The sequence below is a fragment of the Electrophorus electricus genome, chromosome 7, assembly GCF_041902795.1.
Source record: "Electrophorus electricus isolate QZ-2024a chromosome 7, ASM4190279v1, whole genome shotgun sequence".
Taxonomy (NCBI): domain Eukaryota; kingdom Metazoa; phylum Chordata; class Actinopteri; order Gymnotiformes; family Gymnotidae; genus Electrophorus; species Electrophorus electricus.
Window position 1 is genome coordinate 24,234,401 of NC_137503.1, and position 13,021 is coordinate 24,247,421.

General features: G+C 39.9%; 1 protein-coding gene across 4 annotated transcripts in view; it reads right to left on the reverse strand.

Moving 5' to 3' along the window:
- Positions 1-7,905: 7,905 nt before the first annotated feature.
- tbc1d32 (TBC1 domain family, member 32) overlaps positions 7,906-13,021 on the reverse strand; it is a 30,142-nt gene continuing 25,026 nt past the window's right edge. For all 4 annotated transcript variants that reach the window (XM_027001684.3, XM_027001682.3, XM_081717795.1 and 1 more), the window contains one exon: positions 7,906-9,393. In XM_027001684.3, the coding sequence (XP_026857485.2) occupies positions 9,271-9,393 (123 nt within the window). In that variant the 3' untranslated portion in view covers positions 7,906-9,270. The remainder of the gene's footprint in view (positions 9,394-13,021) is intronic.

A 13,021-nucleotide genomic window follows, 5' to 3' on the forward strand; every position in this document is an offset into this window, starting at 1 on the left:
AAGCATTAGTGAGTGAGAAAGATTTAAAGGTTTGGTTGGGGAGCATCTCAGGAGTGCTCTGACTCATTCCAGTTCCTGGCAGACAGGCTTTTATCCTTCCTGTTTGGATAGATCAGGGCTAGAGTGGGCGTGGCTCATCATTAGCCAGCAGCCCTGCATTGTTATCTCTTGCTGCCGGCTTGTTGCCACGGCAGTCGCTGTCCCCTGCCGTGGTGCTGAAATCCCACAGATTGTCCTTGTCTGTGATATGGAGAAAGAATGAAACTGCACAAGTAGTGCCATAGGAGGGTTTGGCAGCTATTCACACCTGGCAGCACAATACATTTTGTATTGTACATTGTGATTGCAGTCTTGTCCTGTTGAGTTAGTGCCTGAAAGCTCAAGTAAGCCTTAAACAGCAAATGTCTAAAACAATGCATTTGTGAAGGCGGAACCAGTAAAAAATAAATTAATTATTAAAAATTAATAAACAAATAAAATTTAAATGTTGAAGTATAAATCCCTTAATAAATTAACACAAGTGCTCTAAACACAAATACCTAAGATTTGTGCAATGCAAGTGTTTTGTCATCATTGGCAATTTTGAATAATGATGTGGGGTTCCCCAAGGTTCAATTCTGGCACCTCTCTATTTTGACCTTTACAAGAGGCCACATCTTGCAAAATAAACATTGCTTGTTGTAGTTATACAAACAGCACTCAGAATTACATTTTTTTCACCTAGCAATTTCAGTCCCTTAAATGGATTGTCAGTGCATGGAGCAAATGTACAACTGAATGCACCAACACAGAGAAAATGATTTTGTTCATCAATAAAAGGAGTAAGTTAGTGATTATCTTGATTCTAAATGCTAAAATAATAGAACTGGAATTATTGAATGTGTTCTATATTTAGCAAAATAGCTTAGCAAAGTAAACAAAAAAAAGCCAGATTTAAAAGTTTTATGGCTAAACCAGACCTCCTTACCAGCCTTCCCAAAAGGACCAATAGAGAGCTGCAGTTCATTTAGAATGTTTCATCTAAGATGTTAACCAAGGCTACCAGGCACATTGCTTGAATACTCAGATCTTTACACTTGCATCCAGTTATCTCTAGAATAAACTTCAAAGTGTTGCTACTTGGTAATAAATAATTAGTGGGCTTGGGACCAAAATACACTTAAGATATTTTTGAAAAATACAAACCCAGTAGCCCTTTCAGATCAATGTTCTCATTCCTTTCATTCTTGTGTATGTAAAGCATTCTGAATTACCTGTCCGTATGCAATGTGCTGCACAAATTAACTTGGCTTGCCCTAAGTAACTACAGAAAGTGAAATAAATCATTAAAATAAGTTTTGCTTTATTACCATGGGGTCCCACTTATTTAATTTACTTTGAGAACTGTTTCATTGTACCATGACCTTTGGAAATGAATAAAGAGTTTCTGACTACTGACTGACTCTCTCTCTCTCTCTCTCTCTCTCTCTCTCTCTCTCTCTCTCTCTCTCTCTCTCTCTCTCTCTCTCTCTCTCTCTCTCTCTCTCTCTCTCTCTCTCTCTCTCTCTCTCTCTCTGTGTGTGTGTGGTAGAATTAACCCTGAGCAAAAGACATTTTCTGAAAGCATATCCAAAGATCTTTGGGATTTCAAGTTTTCTGATGTCTTTCTGCAATCTTCTGAGTAATTTCCATTTTTGAACCAGCAAAGATTTTTGTTATGTTTTAAACTTAAAATAAATGAAACAGGAATTTAACACTGCCATTGTCTACAGGCCTGCTGAATAGCACACATCTGAAGAACATATTAACACTCAGTGTTATATAATACTAGACAATGACTTGTCAGATGCAAGTGCAGGTTATAGGCCACACTGACGTGGAAAGGCCTCCATTTACACTTCTGGTAATACTCTACAATTTGCATGGTTGAAAGCGTTCCTTTATCTGTGCATATCGAAACGCGAAGCTGTCTGAGATATCCTCCTGATCCCCTGCTGTCAGCAGAAGGTTAGCAGACAGATGTCTGCTTAAATGTGTGTGTGTGTGTGTGTATATATATATATATATATATATATATATATATATATATATATATATATATATATATATAATTGTTAGTAAACTACATTTTTTAGTAAACTGTAGTACAACAACTCTTTTAGTAAACTGTAGTAGTACCATCTTGTAAGTAAGTGTATCTTGTAGTAACTGCTATGTACTGCAGTAAAAATTGTGGAGTAGTGCAGAAGGGAAACTTTGCTTGCACAGCTGAAGAATCTTTGTCTGAAACATCCTGTTTCTCTCTTTTCGTATATATGAAAAGCATTGATTATCTCATTACAATGGCACATCTCGGGGAGTAGACAGCAAGTTGATGTGTTGGGAGCAAGAAAAATGGGCAAGCATAAGGATATGAGTGACAAGGATCAGTGTGATGGCTAGATGACAGGTCTTGTGCGGTGTCCCCATTAGCAGTGGTTAGGACGTAACAAAGCGATCCATGGAAGGACGAATGGCGACGGGGACGTGGGCGCCCAAAGGCTTGTTGATGCGCGTGGGGAGTGAAGGCAGCCCATGTCGTCTGATCCCGCAGAAGGTCTACTGTAGCACAAATTGCTGAAGAGTAAATGCTGGATATGACGGAAAGGTGTCAGAACACACGGGGCATCACAGCCTGCGGCACATGGGGCTGTACAGCCACAGACCAGAGTGGCCTTGTTGATCCCTGTCCAAAGGTAGGTATGTGAGCGACAGAACCGCACCATGGAGCACTGGAAGCAGGTGGCCTGGTCTGAGGAAACACCTTGTCTTTTATGTTATGTGGATAGCCGCGTATGCGTGCGTCACACACCTGGGGAAGAGACGGCACCAGGATGCAATATGTGAAGACGAAGAGCTGGCAGAGGCAGTGTGATGCTCTGGGCAAAGTTCTGCTTGGACAACTTGGGTCCTAGCATTCATGTGGAAGTTACTTTGACACGCTCCACCCACCTAAATATTACTGCAGACCGAGTACACCCCTTCACGTTAATGATAGTCCCTAATGGCATTGTTCTTGTTGAAGAACATGACAAAGAGTTTAAGGTGTTGATTTTGGTGGCCTCCAAATTCCCCAGATCTTAATCCAATTGAGCACCCGAGGGGCGTGCTGGAAAAATAAGTCCAACCCATACAATATTAAGCAGTTGGTTTTGGTTAGGGCTCGTCATTATCTGTAAAAAGCTCCACAGTATAGATTTGTATTGGCTAATACCATAGCAGCTCGTGTTCAGATATATGGTTCAAATTTGACAGTCTTCTCAGGGGGGGATCGCCATGTGAGTCATGATGGATAATGGCTAAGTTGAGAAATGGAGAGCGCCCATCTGAAACGTTCTTGCTGTGCTTAGTGGAGGATGTTATAAAGACCTCTGGCATGCCAACCTAAGTCCATCATACATCCTTCACTGTTCACTGCCTGCAACCTTTCATACAAATAAGGCCAATGCTTTATGTTTGTTTGTTTTTTTTAAAAAACATTCAGTAGAAAAGAGATCATAGAAGGGATCACAGAGAGAAATTTCCAAATGGACGCTAGCCAACATGAAGACCATTTAAGAGAGCCACTTATGGGTGATCATACCCCGTAAAACACTCACACTCACATATCTGGGCTTTTGTACTAGTATTTCCTACTACTGAGCCAAAGAAGATGTATCAGATAAGAAGCCAACATCTCACCTAATTGGATGCTTCATTCGATGCCAAATGTATATTGAGTACACAGGTGCCAATCTGTTATGAATAATCATTATTTAAAGAATGAAATGGAAGCTATTGGATTATAAATGTACCTTTTGGCTGACTGGTCTTGTAATGCAAGATCCAGCACATTTTATTCGGTATTTTAATGTTCCTTGAAATTACACCTTTAACATTGATAGACTTTTAACTTACTTTTTTCATTATTATTTCATCCCATTTGTGTGTTTGAGCAATCACCTCCTAAAATGGCTGAAAGTTTAATAAATGCTATTCTGGAAAGGGAAAACTCTGGTTCTATGGTTGCTTGAACATAAACATCATGTCAGCTGTCTGAATGTAGCACTTGCACTGAGTTGCCTGTTTATTAGGCAGAAACCCCATGTTCATATTTCGGCAAGTCATATGTGATGTGCCTGTGGCATGTAGTATAAGTGAGCTATACTAGCATTTATAGCATCTGTTAGTGTCCAACTGAGCACTGGAATGTGTAAAATCAGAGATTTCATGAGTTTGAATGTGGCATGATACCTGGTGCCATAGCTTGTGGATCTGAGGGACCTCGATTATTGTGCAACCTGACAAGACACCTCCACATTTGTTTTGCATAAGATCTCACTTATTGAACACAGTCTCAAATGGGCTATAACAGCTGAAGACCATGTCAGGTGGTGATGCTGTCATTGAAGAACAAGAAAAGCATCTTCATTGGGCAAAGTATCAAAATAGCACCATTGTGGAATGCGGGAAAAACTGTGTCTAGTCACTCCCTTTCCATCATGCTGATGGAAGGATCAGAATTTGGCACAAGCGACGTGAGTCATGGAGCTCTGCTGTTTGGCTTCAACAGGACGGGCTGGTGGTGACAGCGCAATTGTGTGGGAAACGTTATCTTGGCAAAATTAGGATCACTCATAGCCAGTTCAAATGCATACAGCCAGCCTCGACCCTCATTGTCGATAACATTGCAGCATTGTTGCAGAGCAATTTCATACCTTCATAGCCATATTCTGATGGGCATTTGAAGCATCATAATGCACCATGACACGAGCCACTGAATCGCCGCAAACAACACGACGGCGAGGTTTCATCGCTTCTGCGGCCCGCGTGGCGTACGGATGTTACCTTTTTGGAGGACCTTTGGGATTAGAGGGAAGAGGCTGTTTGCAAAAAGGCTATGCCTGCGTCCCTTTTTACAATAAGCATGCAAGACAATCATTTTGCAGTAGTGCTTTTCCTGTCTCGCTTTCCAGATGAAAAAAACGTTGTTGGCAGATGCCACAAAGTGCTGGTCAGGACAATAGTGAGGAGAACATCGGTGAAGACAGCAGGGAGAACAGGTGCAGTGCCGCATTAATTAACATAAATCAAGATAGTGATTAAACATGCTTTTATGTTGTAATTTAAAAGGCTTTTTTATGTTCTAGAAGTTCCAAAGTTTGAGTCATTTCCACTCCGATCAGGTTTGGTTAGCAGCTTTAGAAGAATCTTATTATCTGACTACAAAGCAAGTTAGCTATCTGCCTTGGTTAATGTTTAAAGGAACTGTGATACCAGTTGAGCTAACATTAAGTAGACCCCTGTAGCTATTTTGACTTGTTAGTATCTAATAAAAATTGGCTACCTTTTCAGCTCTTGGGCTACCATTATAGCTCTCTGTACTGTAACTAACGTTTTAAAAGCATATGTACAGATGGACTGTTCTTCATTGCATTATAATAAATATATGATATGATATGATGACATGAACTGACTGATAAGCTGGTGTATGCGCACTTTGTTTTGATACATTATTTCATTAGACTCTTCATTGTGGATAAATACACAATGAGGCTACTACAAAACAGTTTCAGATTTCTTATTTCTTATTCATAGTCCTCCTCTGCATCTTGTAGAATCCATTCCTATCTTATATGTACTAAATAAACCAGCAACTCTTACTGAGGTACAGAAGAGGTCTAGTAGCAACTATTATAGAGTTACAGAATAGGATTATTATTTAGTAAGAGTATAAAGTACAAAACTGTTACAAAACAACACATTGGGTGAATGCAACACAGAACTTCAGAATAAGCAAATCTCAATATGCATTATTTCTCAAGTTTGTGCAAAATATATTTAAATTTCACAAACACTCACACAAGCAAAGCAAATGAAAAAAACATATTTTCACTTCTGTATATATTGTATTAAGAATGATATTCTATAAGCATTTTGTAATGTTTATTTTCTCCACTGCCGTGACTTTCTGCTAGAGTGCATATCTGCTTATGCACAAGCCCGTGTGAAAATGATCTTTAGAGTGCAGGGTTTTGCAGCTTAATTTCTAACACCTAGTGTCAAAGATGGTGCACAAGCAACACATTTATGTCACAGCAATGTATTTCCTATTTCAAAGTATTTCGCAATCATGCAGCAACGAAAGTGAGTCTTGGGCTAAATGGGTAATATATACAATGGCCTGCGTGACAGGGGGAGCTGCAAGTGCATGGCTGCCAGAGAGATGAATGCATTATCGATCCACTGAACCCTCTACAGCCACCCAGGAGCATTCGGTCCGGCCGCGGATCCACTTATGGCTCTGGTCCAGGGCACTCCTGCAGGAGGGGCCGGGGAGCGACGGTCGGTACATCACGCCACGCTGGGCTCTGAATGAAAAGGCCACACCTCACTGCTCTGGCTGCGCCCGTAATTTACACCCCTCCGACAACTGCTTCGCTTTAACACTGACTTTAGGCCTTGAGGTCAGATTTTACTGGTCATGGCTGGAAATTGGCTGCTCTGTGTGTGTGTGTGTGTGTGTGCGTGCGCACACATTTGTGCGGGCGTGCAGACAATGCGTCTGATTGGCATGACGGAGAAAGCTTCGTTGGGTTATTATCATTATCCTCTAATAACAGACTTGCTAATCTCTTCACGGGCTCTGGTAAACAGTGCATTTGTGTTTAAGCTACTCTGCTGTCTGAACGATGACACTAATAAGGATTAGCAGATTTCCCCGATGGTCTCCTGACGGATATTCCCTACCGGCTCTATTAATGGTTAAAAAATAGAGGTCATAAATTAGTCTTAACACATTGAGACGAAGAGTGAAACGGCCATGCAGTGCCAATGATTTCATTGAGGGACTCAACACACAAGGCCACATTCTGTTACATAAGACGTGGGTGAGGAAATGCTAGCTACATTTTAAAAATTCCACATTCAGTGGTGTCTGATTGCTCAGGTGCTTAGTTCTGTTGACGTCATCTTAAAAAAAAGAAACAATATGCCCACATATGTCCATTAATCTCAGTGACCGGTGTCTGAAGATCACTTCAGCAGACAGCTGCCTGAAAATAAACTGTTTCAGTAAATTGCTATAGGCAAGGTCTGATGTAGCATAACAGCGTTTGGTAATAACACAGCACTTTCATGACAAGGTGGATAATATTGCTCCAAGAGTCGGATATGCAAACAGAGGGGTCTTAATTAGCATGAAATAATCTTAATTATCATTAATTAGCCATGACAAATTACCTTCCGTTATTAGGGTCTATTAGATGGGATATAAAATGTGAGACTTATTTTTTCTTTTTTTTTTAAAAGGCTCTCAGTTTATGAGCCAAACCAAACCACACTCTGGAGTCCACTGTTGGCCCATTGTCACCTCGAATCATCACTAATGGAAACAGCATTAGCATTAAGAAGTGAAACAGCTGATGGGGTTAAGCTGGTGTCTAGTTACCACAGAAAGCATCCAAATGCACAATAAAAGCCATGTTTGGTGACTCAAACACGAGTATCTGTATAGTCACTGGGCTATCACTGGAAAGGAGGGATAACAGGGTCCCACTAACTCCCTATGTAACTGCATGGCAGAATTATTTCTTTATTTATTTATATAAGCTGCTGCTTTTGGTTGGTGGTTACTTCAAGCATGGTGAAGTAGGTTGTCATTGTGTCTGTTGAGCCCATGCTGAAAACATCATTTGGCAAACCTACTATACTGGGACATGGCTGTGACTAAGTAGTGACAGATATGCAACAGAAACGGGGAATCTATGATAAAGGAATGTACATTAATATCTGTGTATTGTTCAATGTTTTACCAATTAATGGCTTTTGGCATGTATGATTTTATGCTTCAACATCTGATTTGTTCTTTTTTATTATGTTTAAGAGTATTTTTATGTAATATGCAACAAGTTTCATGTTATTTATTACTTTATCTTTTCACATAAATCCAAAGTCTAACCCAAACCATTTAAAACAGTACAACATCAAAAAAACAGTGGAAAAAAACGCCAAACTCTTCTATTAAACAGAGTAAACAACATGTTATATATTTAGTGGTTGTTGTGAAGGAGAAAGACACCTCTTTAATGATCCCATTCATTATTCCCTGTGGGAGTTACAGATGGTACGTGTGAAGGAGACGGCTTCTGGCCGCTAATGATGACTTGTCGTCGTGATACGCTACTGCTGCTGCCTTTAAAACTGCAGATGTTCATAGGAAACAAGGCTAAAGTCACCAATGCATACTGCAGCATCACTACTAAACGACAAGTCTGATCATACTGTATGAAAAGTGGCTAAAGATATCATAAATAACTCATACACTTAGACAATGTGAAGGTTACAGTCCATGGTTAAAAATGTCCATCAAACATGCAAGTGACAGCTACTGTGCTATGTAAGGTTGTGTTACAGTCCCTTAAAATATATTTGTGCAATTCAGTCAGTTACAGTTTTATGAAGCTATATACTTTGTGGAATCTGCTGTCTGATGTTCTTCTGGGCTGTAAATACCTGAGAGGAAGTCTACATCAAAAAGATGAAGATCTAAACATCAGGCTTTGCTTCAGCTTTCAGGTGACTATCACCAAGGGAGACACAGCAATGGAGTAGGGAGGAGGGGTTCATTATGCTACTCCACAACCTATCTTAATATTCCTGAATTAATATTTATTCATAGAGATGTAACTTGACTCGGTTCACTGAGATGAAACATATCTGCATATTTAAAACGAGTGCAGTGATTGTACAGGACATGTTACCAAAATAGCACTGTTTTGAATTGTACAGGGACACACACACACGCAAACATTTTGGCATTGCACAAAGTACATTGTGCCACACGTAGAAATCTTTTGTTTCCACATAAGGGGCAGAATGAATGGTCCCTTTAGGGTCTTTAAAGGAACATTCTGGGAAGAAAGACAACCACAGTCAATGGCCATTGTGTAGCTTAACTAAATATATATAAAGCTGGCATTTGGCCAAAAAATAAATCAAGGCGTGCCATCCCCAGTAAAGCAAATTCATCAAACCAGACAGCACTCAATGACCAAACAGCACTTAATGACCAAACAGCACTCAATGACCGTGTGGCTCGTTTGCCACTTTTTGTACTTTTAACACTTGCTTCTTTGATAGAAACTCAGCTCTCATGCCCAGTTCTATTTTTTTTATGATGCCATCCCATGTGCCTATCCCATAAGCACCAGCAGTTTGTCCAGCAGTAGAATGCAGGTCGATTCCCTCCAGGCTGGGGCTCTGTGTGGAATGCTAGGTGTTCCGCTTGGGCGAGATGCTCTCCATGTCTGTGAGCACCATGGCTCTGTAGCTGTGCTCCAAAGCCTCCATGTAGTCTAAGTAGTCGCTCACCCTGTAGCCCCGGATGGGCTCCTCCTGCAGCGGGGAGACAAGCACACGTTTGTAGCAGTCGGTGTGGGTGAAAATGGAGGAGGAGCTCAGGCCTCCCACAACATTCTCTGAAGTTGCTTAGTTTTTAAGAGTTGGGAACAGTGTGTCGGCTGGAGAAGAAGCTTCTTCTTGAGCACTGCACTCTTTTATGGCTGCATGTTATATAGATCATACATGAAAGCGTGTTTAGTCAACTACTTGGATACAATAATGGGTCCATCTTTGAGGACCGATTCTGATGCATCACTCAGAGCATGCATTATAGAATTCTAATATAGAAACTACAGAAAACCATGACAGTAATAAAAGGACCCACATCTCATGTTGAGGTCATGAGAAAACCTAATTATTACCACTAGGATTTTGATCTTCGCATTAACAAACTTGAAACATTCTGGCTGCTTATTTTTGGAAAACTAAATGAAATTCTAACATGGTGTAAAAGGAACATAAAACAAAAGTCCACTAATCTTCAAAGGACGACGTGTTTTGCCTTTATAAAATGTTGCACAAAAGCAGGTGTGGCACTGAAGGCAGGCCTGAATACTCAGCAGGGTGGTGCCTAATGCACACTGACATTTCGCTGTGTATAAGCACCTTGGCTGAGACAAAGGTAACTTAATTTCATTTCATTTCCTTTCCTCTGAGTCAGCACATGGATTTAAAGCCTTAAATTTACTCCTCGAGATGTAAAAGGACACCACAGGATATGGAAATGAGAGAAAGAACAAATAAACCGCGAGGATGGAATATTAAATGTGTCTGCAGCGTAAGCAAATCTTGGTCGCAACTGCAGACTACAGCACCCAGAAGCAATTAGGGGTCCATTTGGAAGATGCACTAATTGTGCCACATGAATCTGCAAACAAGTAATTAACTATAAGTATGTCAAAGCAAGTCATAAATAATCTGATGATGATGACGACTAAAATTCAAATAATTTAAATATAACAATACTGTTAACCCCTGAATACGATAAGCAAACAGCTATTCAACAATGTGTCAAAATATATTACAACATAGATTTATAAATTAGATTTTGGAATAGATCAACAATATATTTCCATTTTTAGATGGGTACATTTGCCTCAGTTGTGAATAATGTAACATGCATAACAGGCAGAATTTGCAGATGATAGCAGACATTAATATTTATGAAACCGGTCCCAGGTTGGGCACTCTTTTCTGTTCCACCAACACATGATTCTGTTTCAGGGCTATGAATTGCATAAGGGCTTTTTACAGCACCCCACAGGTCAACCACTGTCTATTACTGGAGAAAAATAACTACGGATTTGGCAGGGATTTCCTGGCCTGTATCCGGAGCTGCAGCAGTAGTCCAGTGTAGGAGGTTGCTGAGTGCTCCAGCCCCCCCAGAGAAAGTCCCCGTAGCCCACAACCACCCACACACAGGCTGAGCACAAGCAGCCAGCTTCCCGGGCTTCATATCAGCAACAGTGGCACAGCTGTCTGGCTAGGTCTGCCTCACTAAGCGAGCCTGCTAATGGGAACTGTACCTTCCAACTGTGTTTGAATCTACCACTGCTGTTTGCCCATTTGAAATATTTCCATCAATTGGATATTTGAGGAACATAGGAGCATACTGACCTCTACCCCCTGTCAGCCTGCCCCGGTACGTTGTCACTATAGTTGTTTTTTTCCAGTCTGCGTTTACTGAGCTGGGGTTAATTTATTGTTTTATCTTCATTTATTGCATATTCAATCCGTTTCTATTTTTCTTAATAATCTTTCTTTAATCTTTGTGTTTTTCCTGATCACAAGGCATGAGCAACCACGCTAACAAAGAATTCACTAAATCCGAGTAGTAAAATTCAGTTCAAGATTACATTTCTCAATCAAAGATTATTTTAAATTAAACCTGTGTCCATTAAACCTGTGTCAATAATTCCCAATATCTCAACTGACTTTAATAATCTAATCATTTGTCCAGCCTCACTACCCAACCTATACCAAGAATGCTGTGCCAATCTTTTTTGAAACCAAAAATGAAATGTCTTCTGCAGTGCCTGATTCAATTGGTGGGCTATGCATACTTTTTCAATTTATGTATATTAATTGCTGTGTATTTCTTTTGCATCAATTATTTATTCCAGTTCTCTTGTTTCTTTTATACATGTCTCTTTAATGGATTAAATCACTTTGCCTTCTTGTTTATGTAAAGCAGTTTGAATGACATTTTTGTATGAAATGTGCTATATAAATACACCTGCCTTGCCTTCATAACTCCCACTGCAAAACCACAATCACCAGCAGCGGTTCTTGGCACACACACACACACACACACACACATACACACATACACACACACACACACACACACACACATACACATACACACATACACACATACACAGCGCACACACACACACACACACAGCGCACACACACACACACACACACACACACACACACACCAAAGGTCTAAAATTCTGTGGGTGTTATACAAACCTCTTGACAGCATGTGAACAATTCTGACTGGCAAGTGACAGTCAACTGTTTTGAACAGTAACAACACTCAAGCTACATCCTGATTATGCACAGTCAGCTACTCTGCGCAGACACACAAAACAGATTGATTGGACAAAACTAATTTGTCTTACTTTCCTCCATGCCCTTTCAAACAGTCTGTCATATGCCATTAGTGACAAATTTATAATGCCAACTCTTCATGTGCTTGCACACCTGCCTTTCTTTACTAGCAGTATGTACTGTGTCACCTCATTTAAAGCTAAACATTTAAATGTTGATTAATAGATGTTAACTTTAAGTCCTACAAACACTTTACTTGTGGCGCATGAACTGAGTAGAATTCCCTTGTTCTGTGGACTAGTACTTCAGAATAGTGCTGGTCGATTTGTTTCATTTGAACTAATTTTTCATGTGATTTTCAAAATGTGATCATGAAGATAGAAAAAAAAAAAAAACAACGACAAAAACTTAAGACAGTGCATAGTCAGACAACCGTAAGGCGAAGAGGCTTCCCCAGAAAACTTAGTGCGACAAAGTGAGACACAGAGATACAAAGTGAAACATAGACATAATTACAATGACCGAAAACATGAGACAGGAAACAAGAGGTACAAGTACACAGATACACTGGGGGAGGAGTGACACAGGTGCATATGGCCAAGGGCAGGGACATACAGAACTAAACGTAAAAACATAGCCATGAAGGGAAACCGTGACGGATATGGAATTGAAATGGATTTGAAAAGTAAGATGTGTAATAAATGTATATAAAGTGCAAGTTACGTTAAAAGTCAGTTGCAAACAAAAGTACACAATTTTGTTGTGCATGCATACTTTTTTTTTTCCATTATTTGACTGCTGTACATTGTGTTGGTATTATTTTTGTACATCCATAGTACCTTCTAATAATAAAAAAATAAAAAAATAAAAAAATTTAAAAACTGCTTGCATTAAACTGTCCAATCCTCCAACAGCATTTGGTAAGGTCTTAAAGAAAAAAAAAAAGTGTAAACCCAGAACCATCCATGAGTTAAAAAAATCAAGATTTAATTTTGTGCAGTATCACCCAGCCCTACTTCAGAATGTCAGAACCATTGTCATGACGATCACAGGAACCATTAAA